Consider the following 19,191-nt stretch of genomic DNA (forward strand, 5'->3'; position numbering starts at 1 on the left):
AGAACTGGTCCTATTAGTGGACGCAGCCACTTGGCAAATCCGAAAATGATTTTCATACTAAACCTTGTTCTACTTTCAGCCTAGATCACACGCACATACTATTAATATATTTTACAGCGCCAAGCATCTTTGCCATTGCAGCAGAGATGGGAGTCTCATACTGCTTATCCATTTATTTTGATTTTTACAAAAATACATGCAAGTTTAACAAAGTTTTGTCATCCATTTTCACTCACGGCTGCAGCACCTTTTCACCAAGTCGCCAAATTGACACAAATAATATATCATTAATATCTGAATGTGGGGAGGTTCAAAGCGATATGAGAAAGAGGTCAGTTTCCAAGCAGACAATCCCTCAGGCTGGTTATGAACCAGCTCACATGACTCATTTGATGAATAGTCATAAAAATCAAGTGCCCCCTTCAAATCCAAATCCGCCCTGCCGCCTGATCCAAGTCATGAAGGTTTTTGGCAAAGCACAGCTGAAAATCACTTGCACCTGGACAAGGGTGAGGCTCTACCACTTTTAGTTCCCATTGCAAAACACCTCAGTCATGTTTCAATCATTTCGTCACAAGTTGGTCTTGAAGGCAACTCCAAGCAAATCCAGGTCACGCTCCTGTAAATAATCTTTTTCCACAGATTGAATATCTGCGTCATGTTTTCCATGCAAAGGTCCGGCAGTCACACGGACACTAAATTAGATGTCGTTGGGCTCATCTCCACATAGCTGCATGTTGGCGTGCTGGAGTGGGAGAAGAGTGCCAGAGCGAGACACCATTGTGGTTTTGTGGTCCATGTGGATGTCTTCATCAGTGTGCTGGTGATGTCATCATCTTTTTCAGAAGGTGAGCAAAAAAAATCCTTCCTTTCCGAGAGCTGAAGAAGCACTGGCATAAATGATGACTGTTAACCAAAATGTTTTCGGAGAAGTTTTAGGTGGCACCAAAGATTCCGTTGACTCTTGGTGATGTAGTTGTTCCTTTCAAAAATCTTGACCTCTACTTGTGACCTTCCAAGGACTTCACCTGCAGATAAAGCCCAACAGTTTTTACTTTCTGGACCTGGTCAGGTGTCTACCAAGAGAGAGGTTGATCTGCAGCCATCAAACCTTACAAAGTTCAAGGGTCAGGCTGCTCAAATGGACTCTTAGCCTCTTATGGAGGGGCTGGAGGAGGCGAAGGCCCAATAGAACTTGATGCCATTTGCAACTGAGATAAGTCAGCAGATGAGTCAGCCAACGGGGAAGAAACAACAACAGTTGCCACCACCGAGTATGTTGCAAAGATGACATTGGAAGATCTGGCTGAAGCAGAGTGTGATGCACGAGCTGGCTCCCTTCATACTGGCAATGATGCACGGGCCAGCCTCGTGAGAACTTTATAGGACACTTGGGTCCTAAATCCTCGTAGCCTCCTGCTCACCTCGCAGCCTCACTGAGGGGCCAAGCCAGTGAGAAGCAGCACAAACCGGAGCGAGCCAGCGCCGACGCCTCCTCCTTCCTCTTACTTCTTCCTCCACACACTCACGCTGCCTATTGTGTCTGGATTTAGTGTTTCAGGTTGCCTTAATGCATAGGTGGCAAAGTCCAGGCCCGGGGGCCAGATACGGCCCGTCACGTCATTTTATGTGGCCCATGAAGACAAATTTTGCGCCCTCTGACTGGAGATGCTTCAGGTCCATCATGATTTGTTTATCTATTTGATGACTTCATGGTTATAAACTAAACAGCAAGAGGCTAAAAGGAGCTTTTGCTCCACCTATGGGAATGGAAGAGGCTGTCTTAAGCTGGCCACGCACTGTGGGAAGAAAATCTGACTGGGAGTTGGCCCGTTCCCTTGTTGATAGCTCCTAAGCAGCCATATGAAGGCTTCTGATCTGCCTGCAACATAAGGCTTTATCTTTGGAAGTTTTGGGCACAAATGACAAGCTTTTGTTTTGGGTTTTTTGCAGATGGCCATCTTTGACTCTTGACAACATGCCATCTACAGGACTGAAGTGGAAAAGCCCTGACCTGAATTGGAAAAGTGAGTGATAGTTGGTCTGTGCACTAACACCACTTTTTTTTTTTTCTTTTTTCCATCTGCATCTGCAAACAATTATAAAAGTGTACAATTAGTGTATGCCTCCGAGTGAGAGTGAAGCTTTGTACATACATTTCCTCCAGGTCCAGGAACACATACTTAGATAAGGCAACATTTTTGAGTGGTTTTGTGCTCGACTAGTGCAGTTGGCTGCCGGCAGCACAAAGCAGCAACTGATGTTATCACTACTTGCACAAAACTTTTACCACAGCTACATAACTTGAATGTCCTCCTAAAACTCCTAAAAACATTAGAATGTACCACCATCATCCACATGTATGGCTGTAAATCAATCAATAGATGAATAAATAAATAAAATATATCATATGAAATAAACAATAAAACAATAAATATGGAAATAAATAAATAGATTTTTGCAGAAAAAAAGCAACTAGAAGATTCATGGGGTCATGAGATAAGAATTAAAGTACTTGGGAGTTAGTCTCAAAAAATAAAATCCAAAATGTGTTGAGCGTTCGTCGTCTCATTTTCTAGACAAACATAAATCATTAAGAATCGAAAGTGTGAAGCTGCTGATGAGTTTGTTGTGCCACTTGGGCGTAGCCTCTCACCCAGTAGGTCATGTCATTTTCCTCCTGCAAGGACATAAACAAAGTTTGAGAAAAGCTGTTGTGACGCAAAACATTTTCACGACTTGATCATTTATCTTTAGTTATGGATGAATCACATTTCGCAAAGTAATTCGATTGTGTGGCCTAAATGAAACGCTCAAAGGCCACTTCATTAGGGCCCCTATCTGATTGAATCCAATTAAAGAGCTGCAGTTTTGTTGTTAATTGAATATTACTGAGGTGGTGATGATGAGAATGTACCAGGTCATATTTAAAATGGGTTCGTCGAACATGACTGCATGGATTTTCCTGCTGCAAATCATGCCTTAATGCTAAATGATGGAAATGGAAAAATACTGGACATGAAAGCAAAACCGGCTGGAGGATTGAAATGTTTGAACACGTCTCAGTATTTAATTGCTACCTTTGCATGTAGGGCACCTGTCAATCAAATGTGGGACACTGTATATGTGTTCTGCCACGTTTCTGCCACGGTTTAAAGACCATGTGATGTCACCACCGCAGCCCCAGATAAAGTCCGGGGGGACTTCTCACTTGCTTATCATTGGCTGAGTGTGCTTTTTTTTTTTTTTGCTGAAATTTGCTTGACAACAACTCAGCCAATGAGAACTATGTTGACGTTCAACAGCTGTCTCAGCGGCAGACATGCACTCACACGCAAACACACGAGTTTCATTTCCCTTTTGTTTTTAAATCCCCAAGCCGGTTTGTCTACTCTTTGTTTGTTTTTTGCAAAGGTCATCTTCCTCCTCGCGTCCGTCACGTCAAAGAGAAAAACAGTTCTACGAGGAAATGTCAACAGAATAACATCTTGGATCCGTGCACGAGGGAAACTTTTTGTTACATTGCGACAAGATCACACGCGCACACACACAGTAGCATGCATGCACATCCTCCATATGTTATTACACTTCAGCACGTGTGTGTGTGTGTGTCTCAACTAATACTAAGCCTGCTATTTAAAAAGCAGTTGACACTTGCCCGTCACACTCTTGTATATTAAAGTGTAAATGTGACACTTCTTGCATGCTTAGTGTACATTTTGCTATTCATATGCACAAAATATCCATCCAGTGTATGCGTAGCACACCGTTGTCACATCTTTAGAACTTTAAAAGGAGTTCTAATGTTTGTATGGCATCCTTTAATGGAAAAATGAAAAACAAAATGTGTTTTTCCTCATTGGTTTAGCTATACATTGTTTATGATGGGTGAGAGGTTTCATGGGCAGGATGTTCTCTTGGCTAATCCCCGTGTCAGCACGAGAACAGCATGTTCTGGCTGCGTTTTTTTTTTTTTTTTTTTCCGTCATGCATTCAAGCCAGCAGCAGTCTTTGATTGTTTTCTGCACTTTTATCACAATTCAGATCAGAGCCCAGATCAGATTATATTAATTGCCGGGCCGTTTAAAAGTCCAAAAGATTCCCTTGTGTGCGTACAGTGGCGAAGTCAAATATAAAAACTTTGCTGGTAAAGCATCATGGTGTGACGGGCTCTTGTTTTTTGCTATAGGTTTCATAATAGCTGTCTCGAATGACAGCGTTGCGTGACTTCGGACTTCCCTCCAGGCTGTTTTCCAGAGCGGTTCTTCTATGTCCGATGTTTTTCTATGCATTTGACAAGTAAATGACGGAGAGCGCTGGTGGTTTATTTACAAAAAAAAATAATAATAATAAAATAATTATTTTAATATAATAATATAATATTTTATAAAATAAAATAATAGTTGTACTAGGTTCATCTTGTTTTTTCTTTTTCAATTACTTCTCTGGTTCTTCTATATCAAACAAATTTGTTTTAGGTTCATTTACCTGACATGTTTCGGCGGAATCTTCCGCCTTCATCAGAGTCATCTGATGAAGGCGGAAGATTCCGCCGAAACATGTCAGGTAAATGAACCTAAAACAAATTTGTTTGATATAGAAGAACCAGAGAAGTAAAATAAAATAATTTAAAAAAAAATTATAATGTAATGCAGATGCAAGGCTGCATAACTCTTGTGGCCCTACCAAGAATCGGAATGTTTACTCCTCGCTAATGGTGAAGATTCATGTCATCTTGACATTTTTCTATTTTGGGAAAATGAAACATTGACATCTGTGTTTATCACTAACAACAATCTCATCCACACAAAGGAGCTGAATGATGCAGCCAGATAGATAACTCTTCTAACAAGTTTCCAAAAGTCTCAAATAATCGAGGGACATGTTTTGTGATTTTGTTTATCAGGGTTAGACTGGTCTGTGTCAGGACTCGTCCCCGGTTGTGATATGTAGGTTGTCATGGTTTCTGTGTGCTCGCCCCTCCCTTCCTGTGTCAACTCACAATCCAATATACTAATCATCACAGTCACCTGCCTCTCATTCATTACCTGTGTGTATTTAAGTCCTGTCTGCATGTCAGTCCCTTTCCGGGTTGTTCACGTCTCACATCTCTTGTTTCTTGGTTCATGTCTTTGTCAGTTCTGTTTCGGTTAGCCAGTCGGTCGGTCAGTTGAATGATGCCGGTTGTGTTCATTTGTTCCCCTTACCCTCTCTTCCAACTCCCTTTTCCCTTGAAGCCGGTCCAAGCTGCATTTGGTCGCTCTGTTCCATTCCGATCGCTCTGTTCTTATTTCAATGCTGCTCACTGTGTTTTTTTTCTTGACAGAAATGTTGCCCTCCCAAAATGGATGAATTGTAAGACGGCCCCTGGCCTTTCCTAATGCGACCTGGACATGGGACTCCATCAGCAGGGTAACCATATGACCTTCCCAGCTGTACTTTTGACTTCAGATTTTGACTTAAGAGGCCCTGTGGGATTCCAATGTGTCTCCCATGGGATGCGTGACTGCTCAAATCTGTTTTGCACAAAAGGTCATCAGTCTAGAAGGCCCAGTGTTTTTGGCTGTCTATTTTGTCTGATGCAGAAGGGACTTTCATAATTATAGTGTGTCAAATAAATGTCTGTCTTAATATCTTTTACATGTTGAAACATTTTCTTATTTTCACCCCCCCCCCCCCCCCCAAAATACCAATTTTAATCATGGTGATTTGGACTATTTAGCCAATGGTTATTTCGTTTGAAAATGGAACGATGCGTACTGCAATTCAAAGAAATCCTGTGTGTTCAAAACAAAGGCTAGTTGAGTCACATCAATAGAATGTCTTTTGGATAATTCCAACAAGCAGCTGACAGCTTGCTCAATTGTTTTTAAAGATGGAAAGATCCAACGACGAGGCGCCTGGTGTTTTTGTGCTGAGGGACTTCCCGTTGGCCACTCGGCCAAGAAAGAGAAAAACAGAGCCGTAAGGTTTCGCTTTTCAGATTCCCCTCACGGGATGCAGTAGATGCGAAAAACCTGTTTTGTTGCCCTCTGACTTGGAAGCAGCGGGAGCTCCTCTGAAGTAGCATTATGCTGTGAGATGCTAGCTGGGGGCCCGGGATGCTTGTGGTCCCCACCAAGTCACATCCACACGCTAAATGTCCAATAGTGTGTGAGCCAAGAATGGAAAGCAGCAAGTCTGCACGTGTCAATAGGGGGGGGGGAACGCCTGAAGCATATCTGTGCAGAATTTGGACCTATTTTTATATTTTTTGCAGCAATATATTTTAGTTTCTTGTATGTTTTTGCTGATTTTTTTTCTCATCCTGGTTTTCCACTTTTTATTTTGCAGCTTTTTTTTTTTGCTTCTTTTTTTAACAGTCCTTGTCCTTTTCCAATTGTTGAAGTGGAGTAGTAGAAATAAATCAATGTGCAACATTTCAACATCTACTTGATGCAATTCTCTGGAGGCGTGGCTAGCGAGCCATTTAATTTTGGAGCTAATCCAGACAAAAGCAGTAAATCAAATGATTTATAGGTGCTATTTTTTTTACCAGACTGACTCAGCTGTAGCCTAGAGAAGAATCCCAATGAGCCTCCATAGCCCCACCTTTTATTTAATTAGGATGACACAAACACAATTTTTGTGGTTTGTGTTTCAGGAAACCTTTGCACTTTATGTGACATGTTATGAGACGACTGGGCATGTCTGTCAAGTGGAGCATTACTGTGGATTTCATCAGCTATGGAGGGCCATCTTGATTTTCCACTCAGAATATTTGCAGCAATGACAAGAGTCTCTTTGTTAGGTTCCTTTTATGAAATGAAAATGATGGAATGAATACACCGTGTGTTGCAAATGAAAACATCAAAACAACCACCGGCTGTTTCCCCTGACATCAGCAAGACGAACATAACAATAGCAAATTTGATCTGAACTTTATTGCCAAATAGTAGCTGCATATTTTTTTTTTTCTTTTCTTTATGTGACTTGAACAATGCTTGGCCAAGAAATGACCAGAAGGCAGAATTTCTGAAATGGGGTGATAAATTACAAGACAATTTTATATAGAATTTTTTTATTTAATATTTCAGTCAGAGCATATGTTCTGTATCTATAAATCTATTGTTTGCTCGTGATGTGCGTAAATCACGTGACTTCAGACCCCCGGACCGGGAAACAGTGATAGAGGCTATATTTAAATCCTCCGCAAACAAATTAGCTTTCTTTCTCTTGGGCTCTGCCTGTTTCCTTCCTCTTTGAATTTCACACACCAGTCAACTTTATAACGCCTGAGATTGGGCACATAAAAGTACATCTGACTTCCCGGTATCGGTAACGAGTGACCATAAATACTTTTCTTTCCGATGATTATGGAAACAGCAGGCTGTGTCGTCAACTATGCAGTGATGAATTTAAAAAGAAGTCCTGACTATCTGCCGATCTATACTCGTAGCAATTTTGTGAAACGACAATAAATCTATTCTAAATACTTAAAAATAAGATAAAGTTGATGTTAGTAGCATGTTGGCTAGGTGCAATCATTGTGTCCACCCGGCTTAGTGTACAATTTTAGATTGGGACTGGAAACACTGTTTCTATCTTCAATATATTCTGTTTCTGCATGAACTGTTCCTCCCGGGCACATGACAAACATGCCTTGACAGAAGCAAAGACACTTGAATTCTAGGAAACGTTCAGCCAAGGTGCAAAGTGAAAGAGAGAAAAAAAATCCCCCTTATTTGCTGCGTAAACATGCCGCAGCGCTCCTTGCTCAACCTGACACCGACGTTGGAAAGTTGGCCAGACAAACTTAACGCTCAGGCCCACGTGCACGACGCCACGTGCATGTTTAAAAAGCAAGTCATGAGAGAGGGAAGCCCCCGCCTCCTTGACGTGACTCCGCACCAGCCAATGGCAGGAAGAAAAACAGTGGAGCGCTCTGCTTTTTCTGCTTTCCTCAATTTCCACATACCAGAGTTGCCTATGCGGTGTGGCGAGGAAGCTTTGACTTAGGCTGTCGCTACGTTTCCACCAAACGTGCATAGCCACTTTCACATTGCATGGCTTCGATTTGAAATGGAGTTTGCCGATAAATCAAGCGAAGGAAAATCAGCAGCTTTGTTTACTTGAGGGTTCTTCCCTCGCTCAGCCTTTGTTTACTTAGCCATAAAATGTGACGTCAGATGAGGGACTTTTCCTCCCTATCATAAATGGCACTGAAAAGGATTCAAAGGTCAAGCTTGCAATGACTTTGGATACAGAATAGAAAAATGAAAGTTAGGTCCTCCATGGACGTCATAACAAACTTAAGAATGGCTTGTGGAAGAGCATCTGGTCCAAGTATCAAACCAAAATTGAAAAAAAAAGTGCGACATAACACAAGAAAAAAAAACAACAACAAGACAGTCTGCATAGAGAAACTTGCATGTGCGCTGCTCTTAGTGTAACTCTATACAATCAGCGACACACATTTTTTTTCCCCCCTTGAACATAGTGTTCCTTTTGTGCTAGTCAAGACCGATTGCGCAATCCAAAATTGCTCCTCTCACCGGCTTACCTCCGCTATTGTTTTCTTCATGCTCTGTGTGCTAATCTGACACCGTTTCCAAGAAAAATAAATTCCTCCGCACCGCTATCATGTTTGTCCCATCATGGCCAGTGCCTTTCTCATTCCAGACCTGGCGTGCCGCCAGTGGGCCCATCTAAACATCCTCAGCACATGCAAGGGAGGGGAAATCATTTGCTATGGCTTTTACGTAAATAACACTCGGGGAATACATTCGTAAGTGATTTTCCCCTTGCTTCAGAAATGTCTCTGAGATTTGTCACACTGCAAGTCCCTCTCTGAAATATGACACAGATCTTTGCAGAGTTAAAGATGCATTCCTGGATACGTGGTCTTCTATGTCTGTAATGACACCCTGCTCATTGAAGGAGTCGGTGGACTCGTTCTACTCGCTGCTAGTGTCGCTCGCCTGCCAAGACAATGAAATGATGACTGCTTTAATAGGCAGGTGTTGATTTGATACTTGTTTTTTTCCATTGTTTTTTTTCTCTTCACTTTCGTTATCTCCAAAAATCACATTTGAGCGATGGCGCAAAGTCTGACATTTGTCTTATCAGTTTCAAATCATCATGCAAGAGTGGCAAACAAAGGGAGTCATTTTTCGGTCAACAACATATGGCAGCAATGAATGCATTTTTCAAAACTGACAACTTTCAAAACAAAGAACTCTTTTTTTTTTAGGATTATTTTGCCATGTTGTTTATTATAAGATTTTTTTTCTGCTCCCTTTCAGAACGTCCTAGTGAACATCTCGCAGTGCGGTGAGTATTCTCTGAAGTTACTCCGACTTCCATGAAGTCTTTAAACGGGGAGGATGAAGTGGAAGTCGATCCGCCCACATCTCTTTGGAGTCAACAACATGGTGACGTCACAGCGCCTGCTCGCCGAGCCCTTTCAGCGGGCGTCTGCATGCGGCCCTTTTATTGCTCCGATCATCTTCTTGGCCTTCACATCAAAAGAATAATTCATAGCAGGCACTCGTGAATGTCCTATTCAGAACTTCCAGTGTAGGAATGAAGATTGGAAGAAGAGGGAACAAAATGCCTCTTAGTACTTTACTGAGTATTAAAAAGTCGCTCTTATATGAGCAACTAACCAAAGTTCTTATTTGTTGGTGTTATCGTTCACAAGCAATGAACGGGCCTTCTCTGGTTCGTCTTGTTTTGGTTTGTCTGCCACAGCCATGTTTTGATGGCTATGGAATGTGCAATAGAACCGAAGAAGAACGAGTCAACTTCCCGACAACCTTGACACTTTGTGTTGTGTTCCCGTTTATTGACAGCCACATCAAAGTTAATCCAATAGGAACGCGATAAGATAGCCGGAGTTTAGTTAGAAGAAAAGAAAAAAAAGAGGAAGCAAAGATCCTTGAGTTGTCTGTCTAAGTAATTCAGACTAAAGAGTACGACATAATAATGTGGCTATGCCAGACGTTATGAAAATAACAATATAAACACCACCTCACAGAAACCCTAACCCAGGGGTGTCGAAGTAATTTTTGGGCGGGCTGCGTTGTAGTCATAGCTTCTTCCTTTATGACTGTCAACCCAAATAAATGTATGAGCTCCTCATATTATATACAGTTAAAGATACAAAACAAACTGACAAATAACAAATCAAACGAGTAAAAACGGATGAATTCGATGCACAATTTGTCACATAAAATGATGTGGCGGGTCGTATCTGGCCCCCGGGCCTTGACTTTGACCCCAGTGCCCTAACCCTAGTTTGAAACCCTGACCTTAGTTTGAATGAATGAAATTTTGTAGTCGATTTCCCATTTTGAGGTTTCATTTCTTCTTGTTTTTACTTTTATCAAAAAGGCCTGAGGTATGTCAATTGCTATTTCTAAGAAATATCTTCTTCAGGAAAGCAGCCAGCCAGCCAGCCAGCCAGCATCCTGTTTGTATTCCACCTGACCTTGACAGACAGGATCCTCAACATTAGTGTTGGCTCGTGAGTGAATGATTCATTCAAAAGAACGAATCTTTTCAGTGAAGGAGAGTGAACGAATCACTTTTTTTTTTTTGCTCACCTGATAAGGTATCAAAACAAACGATTTGTACTTTGCTACTAGCCACCAGTACTTTTTAACCTTCTAGAGTTTCTGTAACTCGCTCCCAAGCCGTAACACGATGTACAAATCAGTGAGATATGTTTACGCGTGATAAAAATAACCGGGATCAGTGTTGAGGCAGAACAAATAGTCCAAGAGGAAATGAAATCCACATTTTGCAAAACATGAGGTTTAAGCAAGGCGCTTTTGGGTTTGCGAAGTGTCGCTGTGCCTACTTTAGCCTGTAATTGTTGTTTTGATCCGCTTGGGTGTGGCTCGCTTCCAGTGAGCGGTGCCTCTGGCAAGAATATATTTTCGACTCACTGAACACCATGTACCGTTTTACTCACATGCAACAGTTGAAAAAAAGTGCAAGCCTTTTGATTCGGTATTGTTTATTTGAAAAACCACAATAAGGAAACTTTGGCAACATTGTGATTTAACATTGTATAAAAATACATTCGATGCATTTTTCATGCATGACACAGCTGAACCTGAAGACTTTTTTTTTTTTTTTTTTTAAATTGAGGAAAAAGTCATAATCCCAGAGTCAGGTTTTGGAATGTTCTTTGTCCATACACTCCAGAGGCATCTCCAGATTAAAACTCGTCTTAAATCTGGTCCGGTTAAGCTTCCCAAATCTGCATCTGGCTCCCATCAAACGCTTGCAAGCACACCATTGCGGCTCCTTTTTATGGGAGCTTAACACTGAACCTTGTTCACTTTTATAAACAAACAGCCCATTTCTTTCTGCTTTGTGCAAACAAAACTCAGCACCCGCTATCTGACGCTTGCACAATACGACAGTTTTTGTTCGATCTTTCCTCACTTCCTCTTTAACAACGTTTTCCCTTTTGCCTCTTTCTTTTTTCTTTACTGCATGCATAAAACATTTTTGTGCTTGGTGGATAGTAGAAAGCATCACAGGCACTGGCAACACTTCTCTCGACACCGTTGACAGTATGATTGTAAAAAAAAAGGTCCGTTTACAACAAGGCACTTGACACTTTGAAGCAGCCGATACAAGTGAGCTCACCCCTTCAACGTGTTCCTTCGATCTCCATTCAGGTGAGGGGAATCGATGTAGCTCTTATCATCAGGATTTTTTAAAAGAAGAGAGAGAAAGAAAAAAAAAATCGCTGATGTAGCGCTGCCGCTTCCATTTTAGCAGAACCGTAAAGAGTTCATTGGAAACAAAGCAGGGGGTTGCTCCTTCGTCTCGAAGTCCCCCCGGCGGCGGCGGCGGCGGCGGCGTCAACTTTGACCGTGGCGCTCGCCGCAGTCTCTCAGTGACTGCCGGTACGACCGGGTGCCACTTTTCAAAGAGGACGAGTCGGACCAATCTCTCGATTCACGAGATGAATCTAAATTGCTTGACACTCAGGCAGGCTCTTGCAGTTCAGCACGTCATGCAGCGAGGCCTCATGTGCAAAGGTTGAGGATTGGGGTCGACCTGAAGAAAGACAAGCGTGTTTTTTCTTTTTTTTTTTTCTATTCGTTTGGTCAATAATGCCATTTCAAAATGATTGGAGGCTTTGGCTCACCTCACTGTACACAGGCGGAGGTCGGAAGCGGAACTCCTGCACAAAGGCCATGAGGGGCCTCTCGAGGATCCCACTCAGATCTTCGGCCGGCGGCGGTGGTGGTGTCGCCGCCTCCGCCGCCGCCGCGTTGTTGTTATTGTCGCACTGCTCTGCTTCTCCTTCCGCCACCACCGAGCTGTACTCCGGAGGAGCTGCACGGGGAAAACAGGTACAATTATTCCACCGATCTGACTCAAACAGGTCCGAACATGAATCTCTTGACTCATTTGAATCGGTTAAACCCGCATGACTTTTATTGGCTTTTTTTTCCATTGACAAATAAATCCGAAAAGTATGTTGTTGTTTTTTTAGAGGTTGGCATTCAACTTAATGTCAGTGCTCTGATTCAACTTGATTTCTTTTTTTTTTTTTTTTCATGATTTGAAGGGAATGCAACTTACGCTCAGGCTGCTCTGGGATGGCCATCCGCAGCCACTCCAGATTGACGCTGTACTGGCTGCTGACGCTGGAGGTCCTGCTTCCAAAGGGATGGAGCGGGATGGTGCCTATGACCAAGGGCAACTCCAGAAACAGCTTGGAGGTTCCCGGGACATCCACACACACCTGGCGGGGGAGGAATTCCGCTCAGGGAAGACCCAGAAAGAGCAGCGAGGTGTGTGTGTGATCTGGCAACTGAGCTGACCTTGAGCATGTATTCCACTTTGATGATGCGGCACTGCAGAATGGACGGACCCACGGGCGGGATCTTGATGGCCCGACCGTGCCAGGTCTCCCTGCGCCTGGCGCCCACCACGTCGCCGCTCAGCGTGGCCACCACGGCGCACTTCTGCTTCATGGTGCCGCGGGCGATGAACGTCTGAGTTTGAGTGATGTACGCTTTGGGCACCACCGAGCGGGAAGTTGAATTGTCAAACTCGGCAAAAACGGGGATGACCTCGCCTGTGGAGAGGAGGGAGAAAAGGATTCATGGTCAACAAACAGGTGAGCAAATAAGGTGACTTGAAATGGTTTCATTTTTACCTGGTGTATAACCTTTGCGGTCAATCTTTGCAGTAACAGACACTTCTCCAAAGTTTCGGTACCAAGTCCGTGCAATCTTGTCTTTCGTGCCGGCCTGAGGTGCCTAAGAATAATAAAATGTGTATTAAAAAACTATAAATAATAATAAATTAAAAAAAAAAATAAGCTACAAATAAATAACAATAAAAAACACAAAAATCAGCAAGTGTACTAAAAATATGAAATAAAATTATAAAAAAAATGAAAAAATTAATTAAAAGAAATCACTAGATATGATTGAATGCAAGAACAAGGAGGCTCACCAGCAGCGCCGGGGTGTTGATGTCAATGGGCTCAATGACGGTAAACTCCTTCTTGATCTTCCTGACCGTGGCCCAGGGTCGATGCAGCTTGACCTTGACCCAGTAACGAATGCTGCCGTGTTTCCCCTCAAAGGAGGTGACCAGCGTCTCTTCTGGCAGCTGGAAGCTGAATGGGAATTCATGTCTGCCTGCAGGAAGGATGGTCACTTCGCCATTATCTGAGGGAGAAAAACAAGACAATTTTTTTTTAGACTCAATTCCATCATTCGTTTACAGAAAAGATGTTGCCAGGAACTAGTCGAGTCAAGTGACCAAAGCGACTACGCTAAAAGTCGATCCTCCTTGAACTTGTTCGTCTGGTTTAGCATTTACGAGTCGTGAACCTTTAAAGGTTGAGACCAATATAACATTCACACACCAATCAAACAGGAGCAGAAAATCATCCAAGACCTCGCAATCACATTGGCCCGCTTGCTCCGAGAGGCGGTTCCCCGCTCCATTGTGCTGACGGAGAACATGTTTTCCTTCTCAACTGATCTGCCCCCGCTCCCTCACTTGGTGTCGGCGAAGGCCCACGAACACGTGTTTTTGTTTAACACGTTTGTCCCCCCCTTTGTTGCTGGAAGCTCCCATTTGATTTCCATTACAATCCCTTGACTGTCAGATTCCATTGATGGTTTGAATGGGTCAATGTGTTGAGGTAATATCTGCACCAAACTACTTTCAAAATGCTAAATACACAACAAGCACAAGATATGGATGCTTGCAACCCAGTTGGGTGACAAAACAAGTTGAACAAAGAATAGTGTGCAAGAAAAAAACTGAAGGCTTGGCCGTAAAGTCCTCTTTAAATGTGTGCCCGATCAATTAAGAGTTCGGGAGCTGAAAGAACCAAATATGAAGCAGACTTTCCTTTCGATAGTTGTTTTCAGACTGCTGCCCATGTTTGCCCACTTCAGCAAGTTGACACTAACAAGGAAGTACCATGTAACAAAGAAAACACCTGTACAAATGATTCCTATTAAATAAGAAAAAAATGGAATTGGACTCAAATCTTCATGAACACAAATGTTAACTTCTATAAAGGCTCAGTTCAACATGTGTCAACAGCTTTTTGAGGAACAAGATGGCACATTTTGTGATTTGGAAAATGTACCCTGAACGCACCTTCAATGAAATATCAGCAATAATCTTTTGTAATAGGCAACGGTTTGTTTGTTTGTTTGTTTGTTTGACATGAGGTCACGCGGGCTCCCTATTGTGATGCAAATGATTTGAGTGGATCTTCTGGAGGAGATGCAACCTTGAGGAGAGGAGAGGACTGACCTGCCTGCAGCAGCACCTCTCTGCGGTTCAAGTATTCCACCTCGTCGCTATAGTTCTGCGTATAAGCTGTGCTGGAGCCGGCCGAACGGGACTCGGTCCAGTGCACTTTGGCAAAACCTTCAGCGTGGAGCTTCAGTGAGTCCACGCGACTCTCCCCGGTGAGCTCCAGCAACACCCGGCCGGACACCACGTCCCCGCTGCTGTACACGGGGGGACAGTCCACGTCCGCAGCGTCGAAGACGATGTCCAACTTTTTCAACTTGTCGAAAATCATTGTTGCTACTCGTCTTAAGTTATTCCTTTCGGTGTTGTGGGATGAAGATGATGTTGCGCTTGCTGGTTTAAAGTTGAGACTGTTGTGCAGTTTCGGTTGGAGGCCTATTTGGAGGAGGAGAAAGTGGGCGGGGCCACCCTGTGATTACGTAAGACTCAAGAGAGGCATGAAGGCTTTGCGATGATGCCTTCACGTACGTCTCTTCCGAAATGACTTTATTTACGTCTCTTTCGAAATGACTTTATAGTACTTCTATTTTGTCGCTAGCTGTAATTCTAAATTATAATACTTTAAAATTATTCAAATCCAATGTTAATAATCTATTTTTGTCATGGTTTGTATCAGTTATTGGAAAAAAGTCAGAGCAACCAAATTAAATACATTACTCAACTATAATGTTCACTTGGACATCGACCAAAGAGAAATAAACAGCTTCAAAAACACACCCAGACAAAGAGTATCAATGTCAGCACTGATGTGTGCTAACAAAACGAAAGAGAAGTAAAAAAAAAAAAAAAAACATGCCCAGACAAAGACAAATAAACAGCTTCATAAATGCCCGGACAAATGATGATGCCAGCACTGACCAACAAAACAAAAGTGAACTAAAAAAACAAAACCAAAGGAAGGCCATCATGCATCATTCAAATCAACAATTTCTTCCTTCTACTCTGCCACTTAAATCACTGGAAGACTTTGTTCCTCTAATCTACACATTTCCAGATTGACATTGAATGCAGCATTGAAAACATGCAGACTGGGTGTGGAGGCTGCAGCGAGGAAAACAAGGGCTGATCATCATGATTGGCGGTTCCAGGTTCTCAGAAGAGAACAGGATTATACCGAGTATGCTCAAGTTATATAGAAGCTCCCAGAAGAGGAAAATACTTTCATGCTGGCTGGCTGGCTTGGACCAAAATTGTTTACGCCGCTTCTTCCATGACACTTGGGACACACTGCCAAGAAACCACATACTTGCGAAACTAAAGTATGGACAAAGCAAGATGCATGTCCCTTTGAAAAAAACAACTGCACTCCTAGTACAAAGACAATTATGAATCAGCTCTGTTTTTCTAGATGTCTTCATAAAAGGCCTGTTCTACCAAGACTGCTCGAGTTCTCATAAGGGACACTTGAGGGGTTGCAGAGGTACCCCTGCCTAGCGGCATGTATGCAGTACTGTAGTTTGTCTTGGCCAAGCACAGTGATTTGATTAGATACACAAAAATGGAGCTTTAGCAGCAGGGTGAGCTGCACGTGCTGCTTGGGTTGAGCAAAAAGCTGATACATTGCTGCCCTTTAGACTGCACAAATACTTTTTAAGGGCATTGCAAAAAGGAGAACATTTGAAGAAAAGCCTTTGCACTCAGGGAGTTACCCAATCACACTTTAATTGAGTCCTGATCAATTTGAAACCAAAAGACTGATTCTTGGAAAACAAAGTTGTTTACTCCTCAGTTGACTGGGGCGGGGAGTTAGCTCTTTACTGCCACCTAGTGTTCAGTTGGATGCAGTGTACAACTTGGCTGGGGATGTTTTTGAAGGTGAAAATAGTTGAGGAAGCATTACACTGCTCTTTGCCAAACTATAACTGCCCTTTAGTACATCTATTTGTGGAAAGAGTCAAACTACTAATAGACAGTATGGAGGTCAGAATTTTAACCAATGTGACTTAAAAAAAAAACACTATTATTAATGGAAACTAGTTGAATATTGAATGGATGACTAGTTGCACTAAACTGCCCACAGATGATCATGTCTATATGTGCCCTGCAATTGATTGGTGACCAGTTCACGCAATACCTCTACTTTTGACCCAAATCAGATAGGATAGGGTCCAACTCATGACAGAATGAGGTAAACCGGTAAAGAAAATTGATAATCTGGATCATCAGGGACAAAAAGTCAAGCTTGTGACGCCACCTGCTGGTAGGCTGTTGACAGCCAGTCATTTGTTGACACTCTCTTACTAGTTAGTGACTTATTATTAGTGTTAAAACTAGGTCATGCTAGCAAATGCTAATAAAAAAACAAACAAAAAAAAAAGCCATCATTTTGGAAAACTCATTATTACAGTAATTATCAGTCCATCTCAAGCACATATGTTTATTCCAGCTTCCTCCGTCAAGTCATAGCTAAAAAAAAAAAAAAAACTATACCATTATGAATTTGAACACTGACAAATGTGATGGATGGTGCAAAACAACAACAGACTAATTAATCTTTAGAACATGGAGGACCCGTTTAACCAGTAAAACTGGGTCATTTCCTGAAGAGCACCTGAAGAGATCTCACAGCACATTGGTAATTACTGCTGTAAGTGCCTAGTAATTGCGAATGACAGTGATTAATTATCAGGTGACTTGACAGTCAATACATTATGATGAGGTAAAAGGTCTAAATCTCAAATCCGGGTCAGAAATCCCTTATCAAGTTGAACACACGTCCCGACCTCTCGAAAAGCGCACTCATCTTTGCATTTCTGCAACTTCACATATACTAACCTCGGATCAGATGCTGTCTCTTCCTGAAGTAGGTAAACCTGGAGGTGTAGTCATTATAGACAGAGTTCATGCCACGGTTCTCCAGCCAGTGCGCTGTAGCTACACCTCGTCCCTGCACCTTCATGGCGTGCACCTTGGTGTCCCGATGGAGCTCCAATACCACTTGGCCGGACACCACCTCTCCTCCGGTGAAGGCAGCATCTCCCTCACTATCCAGCTCCAATTTGAAAGACTTAATTGGATTCAACTTTAATGACATTTCTGTGTGAAGGGGAAAATAAGAGGTGGGTTTTATTTTGTACATTGAATACGGCCAAAGGTTAAAAATATCACCCATCCCATTTATGGGAAATACCAAACACTTTCATTGACCTGTTTATGTCAACCGTAGAGATCAAATCGCTACTAAAACGAATCAAGTCCTCAAACTATTCTTGCCTCGGTTATTAATACATTCTACATATTGTGAAAAAAGAAGGATTTAATGGCAATGTCACGTCTCAACCAATCAGGATTGAGAAATTGCTTCACGCGTTACAAATCCAGACAGCTGTCTACTTGTTGCACCGTCACGCTGTCAAATAATTACTCACCAGCGGTACATGAGGAATCCTCTCGAAGAACCGAAGAGAACTTGAGTCAACTGTCGGTGTCGAGTGCCAGTAAGTAATCTTTAAATAACATGTTTGCTTGGTTTGAGCACCCAGTAGCAGAAACAGTTTCATTTCTCCACCAATCACAATGGCCGCATTTGAGCCACGCCCACCCATCGAACGGCAGTCACGGGTCTGCTCGGCTTTTGTTTTATTTTTCTCGTTTCATATTAAGTTTTCTTTCAATGGGTTGTTTTTACTTTCAGATTTGATTGAAATATATACATTTAAAAAAATAACTTAATTTATAATGATCACTGAGTGAAAAAAACATTTTGTGGTAAAAACAACTCGCTAGTCTGCAGTTTAGTTTCTTTCTGCAACTTCTAAAATGCATTGTTTATAACGACCACACTTTGTCGACAACGATTTGTTTTACAAGCTTGCATGTTAAGGTCAAGGCTATGTTTGCACGACAACACGGATTGTTTTTTGGGCTGATGTCATCTCAGTCATGCTGAATAACCCTTTCTGCAAAACACACAGCAACCATCTTGGAGTTGACAGTGTCAACAGGGTTGAAGTAGGTGACAGAGTCTATGCCTTTGAATATTTCAGAAGAGGTTTATGTTTAAACCACATAACTGAAAAGTTTGGACTTTCAAATGGCCTAATTTCGCACTCCGCACTCATTGCATGTGTATCTGCACGTCTTTTGGGAATGCTTATTTAATTATAAGCCAGGTCAAGTTCTGTGTATATAAAACTGAAAAGAGACGGGCAAGTGACTTCCTAGAAACGTGGGAAACATTAACATATTATAACTACTTTTGGAAATCCCACAAGGTTAGGTTCATCTTGGGATATCTCAAATGACTTAGAAGCACCTAAGTGTTAAAAAAGCCCTCAAATGAATGTTTGGTTTTTCATGTATTTTCCATTTTTTTATTGAATGAAAAATCATACTACATGTTTCAATGTATTTGGTATGTATTTGGTATGTATTTGGCACACTGTTGTG

At 42.1% G+C, this 19,191-nt stretch overlaps 1 protein-coding gene and 2 long non-coding RNA genes across 7 annotated transcripts; 1 reads left to right on the forward strand and 2 right to left on the reverse strand.

Annotated features, from left to right (window-relative positions):
- Window positions 1–138: 138 nt before the first annotated feature.
- On the reverse strand, window positions 139–9,093 carry LOC133167099 (uncharacterized). Of its 4 annotated transcripts, none has more exons than XR_009717910.1 (3): window positions 8,543–9,093; window positions 2,657–2,680; window positions 139–2,089 (listed from the first exon to the last, which is right to left on the reverse strand). It is a non-coding gene; the product is annotated as an uncharacterized LOC133167099 (long non-coding RNA). The 4 variants fall into 4 exon arrangements; XR_009717909.1 differs by lacking the exon at window positions 8,543–9,093 and adding an exon at window positions 5,208–5,341; XR_009717908.1 differs by lacking the exon at window positions 139–2,089 and having other exon boundaries at window positions 2,436–2,680.
- LOC133167098 (uncharacterized) lies at window positions 5,319–15,129 on the forward strand. Its single transcript, XR_009717906.1, has 4 exons — window positions 5,319–5,412; window positions 8,662–8,767; window positions 9,285–13,132; window positions 14,715–15,129. It is a non-coding gene; the product is annotated as an uncharacterized LOC133167098 (long non-coding RNA).
- On the reverse strand, window positions 10,986–18,329 carry arrdc2 (arrestin domain containing 2). 2 transcript variants are annotated; one of them, XM_061297636.1, is made up of 9 exons: window positions 18,171–18,329; window positions 17,578–17,838; window positions 14,800–15,177; window positions 13,474–13,691; window positions 13,172–13,274; window positions 12,834–13,090; window positions 12,592–12,754; window positions 12,152–12,342; window positions 10,986–12,060 (listed from the first exon to the last, which is right to left on the reverse strand). In XM_061297636.1, exons 2-9 carry the CDS (start codon window positions 17,834–17,836, stop codon window positions 12,007–12,009), a joined length of 1,623 nt encoding a protein of 540 aa, XP_061153620.1. In that variant the 5' UTR covers window positions 17,837–17,838; window positions 18,171–18,329; the 3' UTR covers window positions 10,986–12,006. The 2 variants fall into 2 exon arrangements, with proteins under 2 accessions (XP_061153620.1, XP_061153621.1); XM_061297637.1 differs by lacking the exon at window positions 14,800–15,177.
- Window positions 18,330–19,191: the final 862 nt, after the last annotated feature.

The sequence above is a fragment of the Syngnathus typhle genome, linkage group LG14 (assembly GCF_033458585.1).
Source record: "Syngnathus typhle isolate RoL2023-S1 ecotype Sweden linkage group LG14, RoL_Styp_1.0, whole genome shotgun sequence".
NCBI classification, from domain to species: Eukaryota; Metazoa; Chordata; class Actinopteri; order Syngnathiformes; family Syngnathidae; genus Syngnathus; species Syngnathus typhle.